The 20449-nt window shown below is 41.0% G+C and overlaps 1 protein-coding gene across 1 annotated transcript in view; it reads left to right on the forward strand.

The window, feature by feature from the left end:
- The window catches only part of tp53i11b (tumor protein p53 inducible protein 11b), a 44024-nt gene extending 24176 nt beyond the window's left edge, over positions 1 to 19848 (forward strand). Inside the window, exons 2-7 of the mRNA XM_080028587.1 lie at positions 8810 to 8949; positions 14001 to 14059; positions 14217 to 14265; positions 14715 to 14811; positions 16455 to 16556; positions 17300 to 19848. Coding sequence (XP_079884713.1) covers positions 8821 to 8949; positions 14001 to 14059; positions 14217 to 14265; positions 14715 to 14811; positions 16455 to 16556; positions 17300 to 17433 — 570 coding nt within the window. The 5' untranslated portion in view covers positions 8810 to 8820 and the 3' untranslated portion in view covers positions 17434 to 19848. The remainder of the gene's footprint in view (positions 1 to 8809; positions 8950 to 14000; positions 14060 to 14216; positions 14266 to 14714; positions 14812 to 16454; positions 16557 to 17299) is intronic.
- The last annotated feature ends 601 nt before the right edge of the window (positions 19849 to 20449 follow it).

Genomic DNA, 20449 nt, shown 5'->3' on the forward strand with positions numbered 1-20449 from the left:
GAAGCTGGGGATACGATGAGCCCGTTCAATCCGCACCGCCGTAGGGAAATTCTCAGCACCAAGGATGTCGGGGAGCCACTTCTCCAGGAAGGCTTCTGCATCCCTGCCTTCTGCGCTTTCTGGGAGGCCGATGAGACGGAGATTGGAGCGACGTAAGCGATTCTCGAGGTCCTCGTTCTTCTCAGTAAGAAACTTTACTTGCGTTTCCAATTCCGTCATCTTGGCTGTAAGCTGCGCCGCTGTATCTTCCGTGTCACCTATGCGGGTTTCAGCTGTGGTTAACCTTGCCCTGATTGTATCCAGATCGGTGCTATACCGTCAAGGACTTCACAATGACGCTCTAAACTTTCTGCCTTTAGTGAATTAATGGCCGCAAGTATCGGATCTGGTTGTTGGGGATGAATGTCATGTGGAGACTCTTCATCGGAGACTGCGGCTGTGTCAGTCATCTTGGTGTTGCCATTATCCGCGAGCGGGCTAGCAGCCTCCTCGTCCTCATTAGCCCAATGCTCGTTGCTAGCTAGCGTCGACCTCGTTGTTGGTATTTCAGCATTAAACTGATTTTCAGTTTTTTGTCTTGTTGAATTTTTGTTTTTTCCCATTTTGGTTTGCTTTCTCCGCCTTAGTTGCCGTTCAGGACTTAAAAGGGTCTGTTTTATGATTCACTTGTCAGAGACTCACGAAGTGCGACTTTCTAGCTCAACGCCATAACCCCGTGCCAATCTATTTAGTAAACGTAGAGAAATGTCACTTGATAGGTGAGAGATTTTAACTGGTGGTTTCCGAGCAAATATATTCGAATACTTGTTCTAAAAAAACACACCATCAAAACCAACATTAAAAGTGCTGTAAGCGGAATGGTTCTTTCAGCTAACTTCCTGTCAGTTACTGCAGTTAGCAGTCCCCTCGCTCGTCCCTACGTCACCACATTAATGCACTGCGGTCTTCAAGCAGTGAGTTATCTAGCATCATCTCAGATCCATAAGTGTGATAAAACATGATTTAAAAACCATCAAAGCAGACATTGGGAAGGATTTTTACATGCTCCGCCATGTAGGCGCATACACATTCACCCATCTGTTGCTCTGGCGTGCACCGGCAGTGAGACCATGAGTGAGACGGGTGTCGGTTTTTTCCAATCTCTTGTGATTGGATAAAAATTTCGGGATCCTCCAATAAGTTTATTTGCCGATTACATGCAGAGCAGCTGACTGAGAGATCGGCTTTATGAAACGTGCACATTATGGAAGTGATCACTGTATGAATAAACCGCTTAAGGTGCGAACACACTAGGCATTTTACACGCGTAAGATTTACGTGCGTAAAGCAGCTAAAATGTTGCTTGATCATTTTGTGTCAAAAATGGTTATACGCGCGTAACGCGCCTAGTCTCCCTCCCGATATTGTATTTCCCTTATCAACCATGGCTGATCAGACCCGACACAACAGCGTGCATGTCCGCACAAAAACAACAACAACACGGCCAACAACTGTGCCAAAAGACAAACTGAACAGCACAAATAGCCTAGCATTAAAACAGCATTGCATATTCACGGCAGCTACATAACAAACACAGTTACAGCAGCATCGGTGCACGGCGGCACAATATAAAGGCAAGTAGCCAAAATTACCCTACCTGGCTGTGACAGGGGACCGTGGCTGGCGTAGATCAACACCGGTGCTTCGCTCTACTTGTCGTGAAAGTCCCGCGGACAGTCGTCATGTTTGGGTTCATAATATGAGGCGCTAGCCGCCCGCACACAACAGGGTGAGTTAACTAATGCTATACGGCGCTAACTTTGTTTATCGGCTAAAGCACAGCCGCACATATTCACTGAATTAACCAGGAAGTCCATTCTCCTGGTTTACTTTCCCCACGTCTTCTAACCCCAAGCGGCTTCATACAGCACCGGCCGCCCGCAATACATTTTTCTCCTCGGTGTCTCTCATCAGCCTCTGTGTACAGTACACTGTTCTCCGACCCTGCCAATGTATGTGACGTCGGGTCAAGCTCAACGCTGATTGGCCAACGCGGCTAATCGTCTCGCGTAGGAGCAACAAAAGTTACATTTTTTGAACTCCTCGCGTAGCTGCGTAATATATACGCACGTAATATATACGCGCGTAAAAATGTTGCTTTAGCGCGAGTGAAAATGTTGCTTTAGCGCGAGTGACGCATTTACGCGCCATGTAAGCGCGTAAACCAATGGTTCCCTATGGAAAAACGGCCGATTTCATACGCGTCTGTACGCGTGTAAAGTGCCTAGTGTGTTCGCACCTTTACTTCTACTTTAATAATGCTAATGTACTCACTGAAACCGAGTGTGTGAGCCGAGACAGCAAGCTGCGTAGTTTGTTGATGCTTTAATAACTTTCGGACGGTAATAAAGTCAGAGTTCCTTAATTTTTCCCCGTGGAAGCAAACAGCTGTTGTTCCGTTCCAAATCAGCTGTCCTCTGAACCATCGTAACCCATACAGGAGCTTATCAATTCATCCTGGAACCTGCATCTTTTCGGCGATTTATACATCCATACAAAGATCCAATATTGATAGTCTTTTGTGTTCATATTATATCCATTATTGACCGCCTATTCCCATGATGCAAGCAAATCACGGTTGATGATGGGCAATAGCAGCGCTGAATGTAAACAAACAGCTGAGCTAAGCTAACGTTAGCTTTCCGAAATCGCGCTAATGGTGTGGTATAGAGTTATAAGGAACACAATCTATTCTTCCTCCATCTCTCTCTCCCTCCTGCGCTTGGTGCCGCTTTTAGTTTGCCTCACTCTGGTAACATCACGTAGCCTACTACAGCTGATATCACCGGTTGCGCTTTGAAAGGGTCAGCGGGCAACTAGGTCAAAGTTCAACTAATTCGATAATATATTTTGCATTACATTTGACTCCTCTTTCATCATTGTGGTGAGATGCCGTTTGGTTGAACATTTACCTTTTTATTTCTGCAACAGAATTGATTGACGGTTTGACTTTTTATTTTACTGTTTAATTCGGGGGGCAACTAGCGGTTAAGATGTTCAAGACCCACTTCTTCAGGTGTATGGCCGTGTTTTAATTTAAAGCTACTACGAGTAAGTCGGCTGGTTGGCGACACCTTTGAACAAAAGCGGTAGTATTATTACGACGCCAGCTGTCGTGAAGCTGTTTTCTAGCTCGCGCAGGCGTGCAAGATTCAAATAATCAGGAAGCAATATGGTGCGTGTCCGTGTGTTGAAAGTGTGAGGGCACCGGACTCTTTTCGGCTCCGTGAGTCTATGGGTGACACAGCATCAACTAATGCCAGTAAGTGCTAAACACACCTGATTGCAATGAGTTGATGCATTGTCACCTCTCACGGAGCTGAACGAGTCCCCGTGTCCTCACACAAAGCGAATGAACGAAAGATGGCAGTTAGTATGGATCACGATGAGGTAATGTGTTTATGTTGTAAATAATGACTATTTCCGATGAATAATGGTCATCTGATGATGCTGGTGAGGCAAAGTAAACTTTGTTTTAGTAGGCTACCGCTCATTCATTTAGGAGTAAACACTGCAGTCTAGTTTCGCTGCGTGAAATTGTGTATACGTTGCTTGGCAACGCCCTCCCGCCCGACTATCACTCTACCTTTTAGCTTTTCTTCATTGCATTTTCTTTTTTTTCTTTTATGGTTCAGCCCCGTTATCAGTCATTATGACGACAAACAACTGTCTCAAACAAGGCTCCCGCTCCCCTTCCCTCACCAGGAGGGATAGGCTTCTCAATTCACGTTCCTGCGCCACACTGAAATCTGTGACCAATACGGATATGTGACCATAGAGCATGCACGCGTGAACCGAAAATCGGACTGGGTGTACGACCAGATCAAATGCAGCAATAAAAACTATATAAAAACGTATTTTTTTGCACTGATGGTCTCGTTTGCTGTTAAAGGTAATTTATGATTATGAGAGGAAACATGAGGCTGTTTAAAAGATATTTAAATGTTACTCGTAGCCGCTTTAATCAAACTCTTTCAATCATCTTTAGAATTAAAATTTTGGAAAATTATATCAAAATAATCATCATTAAAATGTTATTAGCCATCCCTAGCTATAGTTATTTTAGAAGTTGTTTCACCAATGACATATAGGCTATATTTTGAGCTCTTACTTTAATGCTCCTGAAGTTACCCATCAGGAAAGCATGTTTTCACTCCAGTTAAGATCAAAGTCTTAATTTGCTCTTAAACATCACCTACACGACAACAAGGAGAGCGACAGCAAGGAGAGCGACAGCTGAGTCTCTTGTGGCTCCCAGGAGAAATCTCCTCTATCAAAGGTGCTCTCAGTAATCTGAAGGCGAATGCTCCATTGGCAGTTGCTAGGCAACTCCATCAGCATAACTATGGCAAGTCAGAGAGCACGGGTACGGGGATCCAAAGACTGAAACATACAAGGGTATTTAAGGATGTTGGAGAAATGCATATGGTAGTCAGGTATGTCTTAATTATTGCTTTATCACAGACTGTGTTTATGTTAAATTAGCAACATTTACAGAAACATGATGCATTTTCTAATTGTATTTCAGTGGGGATGTAAGCAGGTAACATGGTTAACATTTCCACTTTTGGTCACTTTTCTGCATGAAATAAAGGAAGGCTTTTAAGTTGGACAGTATTTGTAAAGACAATGGCCGCGTTTCCCAGAATCGATCGTTCTTTGGGGCCAAAGAAGGGTCGAAAGAAGGGTTCGCCAAAGAACGAGCGTTAAGATACGGGTGTTTCCCAGATGGCTTCTTTGGTGCCTTCTTTGGAGAATGCGTAAGTTGAAGCGAAAGAGGCTCTTTGGTGGGAGCTGTCCACCGCGGTCGTGCTGAAACTGAATAAATCGATGCCAGGCGAATCGATCACCCACCTCTTTATCAGCGCATAAGTCACACACAGCGCCCCGTGGTCACCCCCACACAGGTGGAATTAGGCTACGCATGTATCGTGTGTGGGTGCGGGGGGGGGGGGTGTGTGGCAACAAGTGTATCCAAGTAGTAATCAAGCCCATTAGCGCATATATACCCCGTGGATAGGCACACACATGTGAGAGTGGAAGAAAGCGGCAGAAAAAGAAACAAGCGGGCACCGTCGTTTACCGCGGAGGAGATGGGCGTTAGTGGACGAGGTCTGGCAGCACCGGGCAGTTTTATTCGGGGGAACAAGGGGCAAAAAGAACATCACGGTGAAGAACCGTGTTAGGCAGGCCATAGCCGAAAATATGTCCCCCTCCATCCCATGTGGCCTGCGTGACTGGCGTGCTGTGAGGAAGAAGTGGCAGGAGTTCCAGAACCAAACAAAAAGGAAGAGTGCGAAGGTTTCACTAATCAATCTCCCTTCGTTGCAGGTGATGCAGACGCCCAGTAAAGACAGCGCAGAGTAACCCCTCCCCCATATGGTTTCAATAAACTACTTTGGTTTCCTTTTCAACCATGTATTGTGTGTATCATTTTGCATTGAAATGAGAGTGTCAAACCTATAGCAACAAAAAGTCCCAGGCAATTTGTAATTTATCTAAGCGTAGGTTAATGACGTGTGCGTATAGTGTGCCCTTTCAACAGCATTCCAGTGCCAGACTTTCAGGTAAAGCACTCGGACACTGCAGCAATACTCATAGTGTGCAGGACGTTACATGTAGCCTACATCTGCTGGTTCTGTTTATTTATTTCAGCCTTCAGGCCTGAGAGTATATGGGTGATGTGGTGGTTGTGGGTTTATGGTTTAGTGATCAGTGCTTGGTGACTGGTGGTAAAGGGGTAGGGGCTGGGGGTTGTTGGACCTCAGAAGAGGTTGATATGTTCTTAAAAACGCAGCGCAGTCAGAAGCTGCATCTCCGGGGGGCTGAAGGAAAAATTGCATGTGTGTGGAGACACCAGAGTGATCAGCCGTTGGATCTCCGCACGGCCGGGGCAGTCGGTACTTTGCCTGGACGGCCCGGTCTGATAGCACGTCCAGTGGGGAGAAGTGCCGACGCACGTATGCATTTATGTAAACCGTCTGGCTTCGCGCACGGCGAGGCTGTTGTAATGCAGCCATGGTTTCTCACACGCGCGGACTTTGGCAACGCCTTTATAGCAGGTGGAGCCGCTCTGGATGAGGTTCAGCTGAGTTCAATTAAATCTGTTTCCTTGATATCTGTTCCAATGCCACAGGGTTGTGGATGTTTTTTTATGTGTAGTACTATAAACTCACATGTGTGTGGAAAACGTAAACGTGCAATTCATTAAAACATTTTTTTCTCTACTATTAGTTTATGTTTATTGCGCCAGGTCCGCATTGAACATTGTTTTATTATTTCGAAAAGCGGAGGAAAGAAATTTCCCTGACGCAGCATGATCACTGACGATTTGGTCGCTAAGAAGGTTGAAAGAGTGGGTCAGCGCCGTCGTACAGTTCCATCTTAGTGAAAGTACTACTTTCGCTAAGAACGAATCTGGGAAACGCATTCTTCTTTCACAGCGTTCTTAAGAGCGCTCCAAAGTAGTACTTAGCCCAAAGAGGCTCTTAACGATTCTGGGAAACGCGGCCAATATTGTCTCGGCCTTGATATAGCAATATACATACGGAATAATCTCATCATAAAGGAAGCAATGTTTTAAAACTATAAAAGGCTTGATTTTACTGCTTAGGAACTAGACATAAATAAATTATCATATTTTTACCAGTAAGGTTCGACTCTTGCAAACAGGCTTCAGAGACCTACAGTTCATCACGATCTCTGTCCTAGCTTGGAGATAGAGATTTTCTGGCATGAGAGCCAATATTTACCTTCCTCCTTTTTTCTTTGTGTCACTTTGTGCGTGTGTAACTATCAGCAGTAAGAGGTCCGGCTGATAGTTACAGAAAATGGAAAGTGCAGTAAATTCCTTAGAGAGTCCCAGTTTAATGTTTGACAACAGAAGCCTGAACATATGCTGTGTGGCCTTCACCGACCTCTGCAATCCTATGTGTGCATACCACTACAAAGGAATGTTGTCAATGTTTCCACATGTTTTGCAGACACAAATGTACTCGGAATAGCACACTCTCATTCTCACCTGTCTGCCTCCTCTGCCGAAGTATGTCAGTGGAATTGTTTTTTATTTACATTATTGATGAGCCTTCATTAATTTAACCATTTAGCAAAACTTGTGATGTCTACCAATTGCACATTGTGTCTCGCCAGAAGTCAGCTGTTATTACAATGAACTATTATGCTAATATGTTGTTTTATCAAAAGAAATCCAATATAACATTAAGTGCAATTGATCAGCCTCAAATAAATATATAATTTAACTAACACCTGTCTAACTGAACAATCACTAAAATGGAATATTTCCCGAAACATTTGCTGCTGTGCTATTGTTTTTGATTGCTTTAGCATGTTAGATGTTTGTCATGCTGTGTCCACAGGTCCAGGGTTTTCTTATACAAAGTGCATGTACATTTGGCCTCGTAAGAAAATCAGTATTTGTTGTTTACTCATTGCATGCCGTTTGCCTCCGACTGTGGTGATAAACTTCCTGATAACTGAGCACTTTGTGTTGTTTCCAGATATCACTAATAGTAGTTGTTTGTTTCCTTTCCTGAGGACAAAGCTCCCTGTCAGTCGCTGTCCTCGTCCTTGATACAGAGTAGTTCCCTAATCGTTCTTCTTTTACTCCACTAGAGAATTACCATGTAAAGTAGCCATCAATTTTCAGACAGGCCATCCTATTGTATGTTTGCACACACGCTTGTGCATGGCCTTTTGCCCCCAGTTGACCTTCAGTGGAGCTTACTTTATTGAGTGTATCCTCCTGTCAGAGCGAACAGTCAGCATAGACAGAAGGATACAAATAAATGGCTCGTAAATTTGTCTGAACGTATCAGAAATATTTATATATTTCATGATAGTGGCTTATATTCATTACACAAATGGAAACCCTAAAATTATGAATGTTGGAAGTTACTGTTACTTCTACAAATGCAGGAGAATGCATGAATAACAGCTTAATTGTTATTTTTAAAACATGTAGCAAAATGTATGACTTCCAAAGACTGAGTGGAGTTCCTTGGTTTTGAAATAGAAAACTAAAAAAGCTGTCTGGCTGTCCAACAGTGTAGCTTTTAAGGCTGCTTGAATCACAGCCGCATGTGGAGATAAAAAAAACTCTGGGGGTAGCTGATGGCTTAAATCATGAAACAAACTAATCAAATTGGAATTTAAGCCATTGATTAATAATTTAATTTGAGATATAAGTTTGTCTGCAGATGAGGTTATATTGTCAACACTGCAGGCCAACACCAAAACTACATTCCAATGAATGAGTCCTCAGTGGGACTGGATTGATATGGAAAGTGAGATCCTTGTTCTCCATTTACTCATATGAGAGTATGTGTGTATAAAGCAATAACCTGTGTAATTTTCAGATCCATCCACTGTTGTCTTCTTGGCAAACCTAAAGGACATCTGACCTAAAACGGAAATCTGTGGATTGCCTGTATTTGCTAGCCCCGTGTTGTGTAATTGTGTTGTATAAATCTAGTCCTCAAGGGGGATTATGGGTAGATTGGTTTATATCTCTTGCTGCCTGTGCTGTACAGTAGATACGTGTCTTCTTCAGAGTGAGGGACAATAATGGATGATGATTCTCCACGGATGTTTTGTACATAAGTGGTTTGGAAATTAAAACTTAAAATTAATCATTCCTCTTATTATTTTATCCTTTTTCATATTTGAATAAGTCTTTATAATTTCTTCAATGATGTAATCCAACAGTACTACCACTCACACGCTGCTTGCCTTCGCTCTTTTGTTTTTTCAGGTGTGTGCACCATGGCGTCTAAACCTCACGCCCCTCTAATGAAGAAGCACAGTCAGACTGACCTGATAAGCCGCCTGAAAAGCCGCAAGATCCTTGGAGTCGGTGGAGAGGATGACGATGGTGAAGTGCACCGCTCAAAGGTCAAATTACTTCAAGATTTTTTCCATATTGTTTTTATTCAATATTTGGACAGTCATGCAGACAACAAAGGCAATTAACCACCAGAAAAAAAATGATTATAAAGAATATTATAAATGAGAGAGCACATGTTTTTAACTACCATCTGTCAAATGGATAATATAGCAGCAACTTGACCACAAATGCTTTCATTAACCCTGAAAAAAGCTATTGATCCCTTTTCCAAAGCATAAATGGGCTCTAATTGGTTCATCACTCTCATTGTGTGCATTTGCTTCTTATGCTTCAATGAATCTAGATCAAGTAATGAGCAGCGGCAGCTCCACTGAAATGTGACAGGGTTCCCTGGGAGACTCCCCGCCTCTTCCATCTCATCTCATCTATTCCTGCCTCACATGTATTTTCACATTGATATCGACATTACACGGTGATGATGTGTACACCAAAAACACAACAGCACATATGCTGGCTCATACCATGAAAAAGGCGAATCCAATCATTTGTGTTGAACCGTGCGCAGTTGCAGACTAAAAATACCTTCTTGGAATGTTTCAGGACTCAAATATCAAAATTCCAATGATTTATTTTATTTTAATCTGGTTGCATCAGAGGGATCATAGGCAGAGCTGACTGTTCCTGAATCCTCACTGACATGTTAATCAGACAAGAGGGAGAAGAGAGCCGAACAGAATGGAGCAGGCATACGGGGATGGCTGATTGCTTGTGAAGAGATGTCGGTCCCCTTTTTCTCAGCCCCTCCTGAGTGTTTGTTTTCTCTCTCAATGTTTTAGCAAGAAGCTTAACCAAGACATCTGCCACTCCTTTTCACTCCTCCACTCCTTCATCAGCGTACTGATGGATAGCCTACATGTACTGATTAACAACGAGAAACACTGTACTGCTAGCCTGGAAATCCAGACCTGCCGCTGGCAAAGTTAAATTTGCTCAGCCTGCTGGTCTGGATACGATCCATTGGAGCTCATAACTATGTCGGAAAATTCTGACTTATCAATCAAATCATTATATCTGATTATGTGCGGGCCAGAGCCCTATGTATGGGGCTCTGGGGCTGAGATAACTGGATGACAGCAGTGCTGGGCATGCGCTGTCGAAGCTGTGATAGTAACAAAGATGGCTGAGGATACGTTGTTTGAGTTTGAAACGGCTTTGGCCTCGATACTTAACGATTTGGAAGACGGCATTCAAATCTTTCATTAGCAAAAAAGGAGAATTTTCTGTTTTGCCAATCGACCACAGCAAAAGTTTAATTTACCGGTTAGCCCCTCACAAATTTTCGCTAAATGGTTGTAGTGCATCCAATTGCATGCAGTGGTATTTGAAATGCACGCGTAGGTGCCGCCCCTTGAGTTGGGAAGGTATAATGATCGTGGCCAGACCCTATATTGTTCTAAATGTGGGTCTGGATTTCCAGGCTACTGAACTGCATCATTCTAGATAGATACTCAATAACTGGCTTTAATGATTACACAGTGATCCAGCAACAGTTTATGCAAAGCACAGTAACAGATTACTTTGGCTAATGTGTATATTGTACGTGTTTTTTTTAATTGTAGGCTTCCCTATTCGACTTTGGCAGCAGTGACCCCAATTTAGAAATTACGTTGTTGTTCTTACGGTGTAATTGTTAACTTCATCTACTGCATTGTGCTGTTGCTCTCGAGTTGTTCCATTTATCCTCACCACAAGTGGTTGCGGTAAAGACAACCTCTAACATCAAGGTTAGCTACATATAGCATGAGTTGGTTTGGAGAGGAAACGGTTGACTTTATCCATGTAAAACAAAAGAGGGAAGTGCTCATGTAGCCTGTGGACTGTCTCTTCCTGTCGCTTTTACTGCTTAGAGATAAGAACTCTCACTAATATTTCATTGAGAGAGGGGCTTGGTGTTTTTTGTACTATCATACTGTATATATAACTGCCAGAGATATTGCTTCTTCTACTTCTTCTTCTGTTTTCTTAAATCTACTGGTACACTATTATTGTTAAAGTGATGGTTCAACAACCATGCTCTGACATTATGAGCCCAGGTCTTCATGAATAAGACATACCAGATTGTTACATGTAGATTTAGTGTCCCAGAGGATGACCATTGAGACGTATGAAACAGTTATTCCCATCTACTTAATGTGACTGCACAAACTGACAACATCCATCAGACGAGAAGCATACATGTATACTCATGTGAGCAATTTTAGGCTGGAGGAGAACATTCTGCATATGTTTTATCCCCTCTGGCTGAAAAGTCGCCCTTTTGTCTACTGAACGTAGCTGACTGAGTGAATGATGATTATACCAGGCCCTAGCAGCTGTGGCCAAGCCACAAACATCATTGTGTATTTCTTCCTTTTCCTGTTTCTTCCTCTCTCCCCAACTCCCTTCCGCTCTGCTCCACATCAGGCCAGCCCTTTACCATGAGTTGACGCTTGGCTCCCTTTGGGTATTTCCCATAAATATTTATGTGTTCCCATTTAAAAAAAACAAACAAAAAAAAAACCCTGCAACCATGGCACAGGAGGGCTGATCACGTAGTCACAGCTGGCACAGACCAATTCATATATAGGTGCTTCATTTGGTGTTCAAGGAGCGATGTAATGGGTCTAGTCTGTAACTCTTAGCCTTAATATGAGGATATTTAACTTCAAATACCGGTATGTCTTTTTTAAGGGCTCTGCTCTGAGATCAAAGCCAGCAGGAGCCATGGGAAAGAGGAAATGCATTCAGTATTTTCTTATTTTCCCCTTAGTTTTTGATAGTTTTCACATAAAATGTGAGTTTTACAAAGCAACTTAAAGGTGGCGTAAGCGACTCTGGAGAAAGCTTGTTGTCAAAATCAGTGAATATCCCTTCGATATTCTATCCGCAAACCTGTTCGTACTGTGTGTGTGCTGAAAAGAATCTGGTGTTGATACACATCCCTAGTTCTGTAAACTGGTATGTAAACAAGAGAGGCCCACCATAGCTTGCAACATGCCCGTTTACAGAGCCTAGGCTGTGTTTTAACACTAGGTTGTTTTTTTCAGGGCAAACGCTGTACTGACGGGTAGCAGATAGGAGATATTCCATGATTTTGACAAACTGATTTTTAACAAACTTTCTCCAGAATCGCTGACTCCACCTTTTAAGATGCATTTACCAGTAAGTGTTATCACATTTGTCTATATTATCCTGCAAAGCACACATGCAATAAACAATAATATGATACTCTCAGTCACTAAAGCAATGCATTGATTCAGAATAGAAGACTGTACATTAATGTAGCGTGTAGCCTATATTTTCTTTTGCACTTCAGAGAGATTTCACGGGCTCATAAACCAGAAAAAAACAACTTTGATAAGGGTTTCTCTGTAACCATTGATATCCAGAAATTGATTGAGTTTCTTCGCCTTAGTGTTGTTCATGCTTGAGTATATTTTTAGTTCCAGTGTTGCAATGTCTCACTGCAACACAAAAACAGTGTTACAGTTTAATGATGAAGGGAACTCATCGATGTTCAGGGAGAGATCAGCCCTGAAGGCTATGGGTGAAAGAATCAACTTCACAGCCAACCAGCTGTTGTAATTTCTCTACGGCTTACAGTCTGTTCTGGCAGAAAGCTGGGTTTATCTTTTTTTCATCTTGCTCTCTGTGTTGTTTGTTTACCTCCCTCCTCTTGTGTATTTTAGAATTTAAGTGATTCTGAAATCTAAATTGGTCAGCAACATTGCTAAGCTTACATGCCAAACTAATCAGTGCTTTCACTCCCTGAACCACCTCCTTTGAATATTGGAATATATATACATTTCATTAATCTATTGAATTATTTTGTCTACTCATGTCATAAAAAGAAAAGAAAAAGTAAGTGTGAAGATTTGTCAATGATAATTTCCCAAAGCCCAAGGTAATGTTGAGTCGGTGTGCTTGACTAACAGTTGAACAAAACTAGAAATGTAAAAATATTATCCAACTTGGCAAACCATATAAACCTCCCATTTTAAAAGCTGGAAACAGCTGACACCTTTATCCAAAATACTTCCAATAAGTGCATTCAACCGTGAAGGTACTAGCTCAGAACAGCAAGAATCACATAAGTACATTAGCTTCAAATAAGTCAAACCACAAAGTGCTACATGTAGGTGCTATTATTATTATTATTATTATTATTATTATTATTATATATATTTGATATGGTATTATTATATTCCCTGTGTATCGACTCATAATTTAATAATTGACTAATAGTTTCGTCACTACATCATACAATCCCTGGGAATACAAGAGTGAGCAGAAATGCAATCCGTAGTGATGGATGCTTTGAATTTGTCTTTTCAGGGCAGGTTCATTTGAATATATTACTGCTTCATGGAGCAGAGTTAGAAAACAAGTTGCCAGTTTGCATTCCAGCATTGTCAAGCATCTATGAAAAGAGAAGCATATCCAGACAAATATCACCAGGGCAACGTCTGGGCGTGTCATCTCAATATGGTTGTATAATAAGATGTATTCTGTGCGGCATTTCAAGAACTGCCTACTGTTTTCCTATTCAACCGGAAATAAACAACTGCTTTCGATGTGACTAGTTTCTCCCACTCACACAAAGTGTTTTAGGTTGTCAGGATTATTCATTAACTATTGCCTAGTATTGGTGTTGCTAAGATTAGCAGAATTTGTAGCAAATTAGGCTTTTCTTCTGGTATAGGCTTGGTAGACGTTAATTCATCCAGAATTAACTGCAAGATGTTGTAATGACATACCATCTTAATCTGCAGGAGGTGATTTAGGAGGTGAAGACATTTAGGGTCTCTAATTAAAATCATAACAGTTCTGTCTGTGACTCTCCTTTCTTTTCTCTCTACCGTCTGGTTAAGTGCTCTTCTATTTAGTAGTTTGCTACAGATGCGTTGACAACACTAGATACACATTTTATAGAGAGCTGTTTACTCTTAGTTATGTAGTGCTTTGTGGAAGGCTGTCATAGTATATTTCTCTTAAGATGACATGTTTGCTATCGCATTTCCCTTCTCATAACTAATTTCCTCTTTTTTTTTGTGTGCAGATCAGCCAGATGCTCGGAAACGAGATGAAGTTTGCAGTGCGAGACCCTTTTGGGCTAAGGTGAGATTTCAACTGCTCACAGTTAATGCAGCTGACTGGGTGAGGTCATCTGTGTATCACTTCCAGTAAAGTGGTTCTTAACTCTGAGAGAACTAATGTGCAATCAGGATTGGCTGCGGTGTGGATACAGTATGTCATATCATGTCTCTATTCTTAGGGTGTGGATACTCATCTCAGCAGTGGGTTTCACAGTTATGGCCCTGATGGTAAGTGTCGCTTGAATTACCAACACAATGAAGAAGTTGTTTCAGATTCATGACTAAAAAGTCTATTTTTAGTTGTTTCAAATTCATGACTAAAAAGTATATTTTTAATGTGTCGATATAAAGACTTTTGTACAGCTATAAGGGAGAAAAAGCACTAATTTAAAAAATAGAATCCCCATTATGCGAACCCAGCAGTGAGTAACTGTAGATCCTTCTTCGACTTATCAGAGAGGGACATCTGGAGAAACAGCTCAGTCTTTGTGGACCATACCACCTAAATGCTCACTGTCCTCAGTGTTTAGTGCATACACAGTGCTTCTATATCACGTACTGGAAGACTTAATGTCTATCCTGATGCATTTTTTTTTTGGGGGGGGGGGCTTTTGTGGAAGACAGAATACTGTTGTGTTGATAAAACAGACTTGTGTTGTGCTCCCCCTCCTACACAGGCCTTAATATTTCCAAACCATCTTTATGAGATTGTTTTTGAGGAGGAGCTTACCACGACTAGCATCGCCGTTCGCCTGTATGGAGGAGCACTGCTCAGTAAGTCTTCACACCTAAAATACCACAGATTATAAATGCATATACATATTTATACTTCCTCATGTCTGCTGAAATTATGCTGACACACAATATTTTAATATTTATTTATAAACATGCTAACAGTATACACTGCTCAAATGAACGCATTATGTGAACGCATTCAAATGATGTAGAAAATGCTCTCTTCTTGCTGCAAATTGATTTCTTTGGGATACAAACAGAGGCTGTATCATTGTTGTAGTTTCATGTACAGTAGTTCTTATTATCTACTGTTCACTATGCAGCAGGCTTAGAGGTAAAGAGTCAAACTCTCCAGAATATTTATTGTAGGCTCTGGTGCCTTCTGTATCGCCTCATTTATCAGGGCTAAATCTGGTGGGAACCCAGTGAAGGGTGGCAGGGTATGTACTCTGTGTGTGTGTGTGTGTGTGTGTGTGTGTATGTGTGTGGGTTGGTCTGGAAGTCAGAGGGCAGACTTTCAGAGTATTACTCTACATTCAAATGTTGCAGCTTGCTCACTCAATCACGAATAATCTTTTTTTGTTTTTATTTTTGTTACCTCTTCCGAGCCACGCTATTCACAGGAGACAATAAATGCTCATAAATATGCCAGGTCATTATGGCATTTGTGCTTCGCTCTCCTGTAACGGAAACAAATGAATTGGAGATGCAAGCGATTGTTTTAATAGCCTCAGTTTGAGTCAGTCACTCAGTTGGTGATGACAAGGTTGGTGACGCTGAGAAAAGACACGGTGTGACTGTGAAAGAGTGGCAGGTAGCAAACATGTTTATTGATGGTCATAATTTATTAGCATGGAAATGAAGGAGGCTGAGACTAAAGATGTAGAATATATTCAGTTAATGTTTCCAGTTCGTCACTGTCATCCGAATCAGGCAATAAGAGAATGTCAGCAGCATATAGACCTAATATAGACATAGGAGCACTACATATTTAATCTATTTTATATCTTCTTCCCCTCTTTCATCACAAGACATGTATGGGAAATTAAGGAGACACCTCATGCTGTACTCACACATTATAGATATCTCTTTACATATCTGTACCATGATAAATCTGAAAAATCTAAAATAACCCTCTGTGCGATTACTGCGTTGCCTGAGGAGAGGTTAAAACCAAATGGTTCCAAGGGGGGAAGATATGAAATGAACTAGCGTTCACAAAGCGAATTGCTTCCTAATTGTAAATGTCAGCAGGGATTAGGAAAGATAAAGGGATGTTGTCCGTCAGTGTCAAGACGAGGTGCGGTTAAGGGAGCGAGGGATGGGGTCTCATCTGCCACACAGATGGAACATTGCAGGGAGAGGACACAATCCATCAGCCCTCCCACCTTTCTGCCCACCCCTGCCTCCCTGGCATGTGTGTGGGTTGGATAGCAGTGAAAGACAGGAAAATTAACTGGAATGATGGCGCTGAATGAAATGAGTGAGCTCAGGCTTTTATTAGAATCAATGAGTCTGAGCATTCAACGGAATCAATAGGCCAATTAGGCCCATGTGCACATGGCATCACAGATAACAGTTGGGGAAGAGCTGCAGAGTAAATCGTTCTCATTCTAGTTTTGTTGGTGGAATTGCTCCCGAAAGTGAATTTCATTCCCTTTTTTTATCTCGTTCTTTTCCAGGCCTGTCCCTCATCATGTGGAATTGCCTGTACACATCAGAGAAGATCGTCATCCAGTGGACTCTGATCAGTGAAGCCTGCTACTTTGCTGTCCAGTTTCTAGGTAATTTAACTTGTAGTTTTAGTTATGCGTTGTCCTTCGCCGTCTAATCTCTACATCCAACCTCCCCCCCCCCCCTTATATTTCACTTTGACAGAGACAGAGCAGAGAATAATAATAAACATGAGTTTGAATTGTTTTAAACATGAAATCTGCAAATGTATGTGTTGATACTGCCCTCTTGTGTTCAGAGTGTGGAGTCACGGCTACAGTCTATCCACTCCACACTATAACATTGAACACTTGAACATTTTTCAAGTCTATTGTCAAACAGAACTCACATGACCATAAGTACATTGTACATAGTAACTGTTCCTTCTATCAATACCAGACCCAAGTGATGGAAACAATTTCCACAGTCCTGGTTCTGTTTCAAATACTTCTAATGTTAGGTTCAAGCTACTAGGTTCAAGCTAATATGAGGTTTAAAGTCAGTTTCTTAACTTACAAAGTTCCCTCTTTTTTATTTTTTTTATATCACTCCATCTAAGTTCAGCAAGGAAACGGTGTCCAGGGAAACAAATACATTTGAATGTAAATTGGAAACATAAAAATACCCCTTTGAATTGTCTATTGATTTGATATTTACTGCGACAAGTGTGTGAATGGGCATGAATGTAAATGTGTAGGACAAAAAAATAGGAACCTATGAAGGTTAATATTGCTAGGAAAAACAATGTGCAATGTGCCTTCTGCTTATAATAAAAATCATATTTCAAGTAGGAAATGTTTCTCTCTGGTTTCAGTGACATCCATCACCCTAATGGAGATTGGCATCCTGCCCAATGGTGCCATACTTCTGCTCCTCAGTCGAGTGTTATTCCTGGTGGTCACCATTTCCTACTACTACCACCTGGGCCGGAAGCCGAAGAAGATCTGAGCTGACTGTGTGGTACTTCCAGAAGGGGACAGCTGAGCACAAATCACAATCACGGGGTCTAAAGGTTTGGAGTATTATTTTATTGGGGCGTGGAGTTTTACTTTTCTAGTGGAGACTCCCCTTGCCCCCTGTCCATTGGACCTATCCTATTGTAACCCCCAGTATTCAACAGATGAGCACAGATGAGTCACATTCCAGACTCTACAACAAGGACCCTCATGAGGAAAGTTAATTACTCTGGCCTGTGAGGTCAAGCCCTTCTAATGACACACATTCCTCCTTTGTGCAGTTCTAAGTGCTGTTATTATAAATAAGGAGCTATCAGTTGTTAGTGCATTGCGTTCTTGTGTCACCTAGTTAATATGTACAGTACAGAGTCATTTCAAACATCTGATTATGTTGTTCAGCTACATGATTTGCGGATTCAGTATTTAATGTTAAAATCAGATTTTTTTTTAATTGGATTTGACACCAAGTCTTAATCACACTCAAAGACCAAGATGTTGTGCTTTTAATAAGTTTGATGCTGTGTTGTTAACTCTATACTGTATGTATGCTAAAGTTAAGCCTACATATCTGTGCTCTTGCATGCTTCTCTGAAAGCTCTCTAGTAAAGATATGGAACGAAAAAAAGCATCAACTCTGCTGAATGTTGGAGACAGATAAACTCCACTGAGCACACAGAGAAAACTAAAGGTCAAGTTTGTCATGCCCATCAATCATATTCCAATTTAGGCTATATGAAAATAAATGCTGAAACAAAGTCAATTTCAGGGACAAAGTGATTTTTTTTTTTATTCCTTGAGGCATCAGTCAACAGGTTTTACCAAAGTGAATAGGAATTGTTTTGTACAGAGTATTTACACTGCTGAGATGAATACATGCAATGTTGATAAATGCATGTGGAAGAGAAGCAGTGTAGATCTCCTTGTTGTGTGTTCACAGCTTACAGAAAGTATGTACCATTCTGACCTTTTACTGGAAAGCTAGTTTATCAAGACAAGAGTTTCAGTGTGCAGGGAAAAAAACCTGAGCTGGTTCCTCTTGGGTGATGTAGCACAGTTTTTTAATTACATACACCATGTCCTTAGCCTTGCCTTAAAACTACTTCAAAGAACAGTCATCAACACTGCATCCTTCTTCTTGTATATATGTAAATAAAAGTATGTACTATTATGTGTTCTTGTGAACCGAACAGGGAACTTGCTCAGTATTAGTTAAATGCTTTTCAAAGGTTCATCTTTCTCTTGGCGCGTGTTATTGTGTACCTATTTAAGTTAAATTAGTGTTTTTGATGTAATGCATGCAATATAATCAAAAAAAGAAATAGCTCAAGCTGTGTAGTAAGCTGCCACCAACTAGAATGCAAAGATTGAATTTTGATTTTAATGGTGGTGAATGGATTCATTAACTAAATATGGATAGAAAATCTAAAAGGAAAATAGGGTTTTATAATAATTCATAACTTAATGTGCTTTAAAACAGGTATCATCCAGCACTTGGCAGTTTTCATCCAAATTATGTATTCAATACAATTTCTACCTCCTGATACTTGGCACACGCTCAGGTACGTGAGATCCCTGCTTAACATGTTAGGCTGTGCCAGCAATGCTAATTAATCAACTCTGAGCTCTACTATTCAGCACCTAAGGCCAGTCGAAAAGACACTCTAAAAATGTTTTTGACATACTTTGTAAATGTTACTTGAAACAACATTTTGAGCTTGAAAAGAAACATACTGTATGTCTTCAACAAAGGTGGTCCATAATGTTGTGAATAACTACGTTCAGTCCTTCCCTAGAAGGGAGTGGTCCTGAGGTCAGAGTGATTGAGGGTTTGCCGTTTTGAGTCCGGCACTGAAGGCAGATGTGCTTGTTACTTGGGTGAGCTCTCAATGCAGATAGGGAACGTGAAACATGGGTGAGGTCTCCCGTACTCATGAAAAGTTGTAATTATTCTTTTTCCAGTGTTTAATTAGCTGCAGCTCTCTCAAGTAACATCTTGTGCCCCAGCCTTCTGCTCCATCCTGACAAGCATCGTAATTATGGAGTTCATGAAAAATGTAATTCCCTTTCCGTCGATAGTACAGGCCTCAAATCAGACTTGTAAAATGTTCAAAGGTCTGTGAAGCGTGTTATTTTAGGAGAGATGGGCAGTTTTTTGAGGCACGGGCACAAGAAGGGAAATAAATAGTTATTTCATCTTCTTGGTTCTGTGACGTAAATTAGTCAAAATATTATGGTAAATTGTGTCCTTAACATTTTTTTTAAAGGAATCAAGTTAAGCTATTCGTTCCAACTGATGTAGATCCAACATATATTGTACTGTTGTGAATAGTATACAGCAGGTCAACCGTTTCAAGTTGTAGCATTGTGTTTTTATGTATAATGTGTTTTATTGTACCTCAAAAATGAATTGTTATGGGTTTCCACCATTTAGTTTGAAATAAAGACGCAATTGTTTATTTTGAAGACTTCAGAGTTGATGTTGCTGGTCTTTGCTCATTGTTCTTTCTCATTCAAATATATTGGGGCTGCAAAAACTTATATTAATATTAAGACATGTGCTGTTTATTTTCTAAATCAATTGTTTGACTAATCGTTACAGCTTTCTGAATAAACTTTTGCTCGGATACTGGAGGCCACATCTTGAAGGCAATGTAAAAAAGATACTTTGATTTCTGATTTGAATTGTATCACTTATTGAGCTGCTAAATGGAACTATATTGAAACAATAATGTATTCATCAAGCTGGCAGATTGACCACTACAAACATACTAAAAAAACAAAAATGCTTAACTTACACATTGGGGATCATATGATTGGGTAAGCTTTTCACTCAATCAAAGCAACTAGTGTAACTCCACCAATGTTCTGCCCCGCAGCAAGGGTGAGCCTTTCATTTTCAGGGACAGGTACACGCTCACTAATTTGATAACCCACAGACTAGCGCAGCCTTGGACATGATACCTTTCGTTTTACTGCAATAACCCGCGAACATGGAGCATATCCCTCCA

This window comes from Ammodytes marinus (genome assembly GCF_949987685.1).
Source record: "Ammodytes marinus genome assembly, chromosome: 5".
Classification (NCBI taxonomy): Eukaryota; Metazoa; Chordata; class Actinopteri; order Uranoscopiformes; family Ammodytidae; genus Ammodytes; species Ammodytes marinus.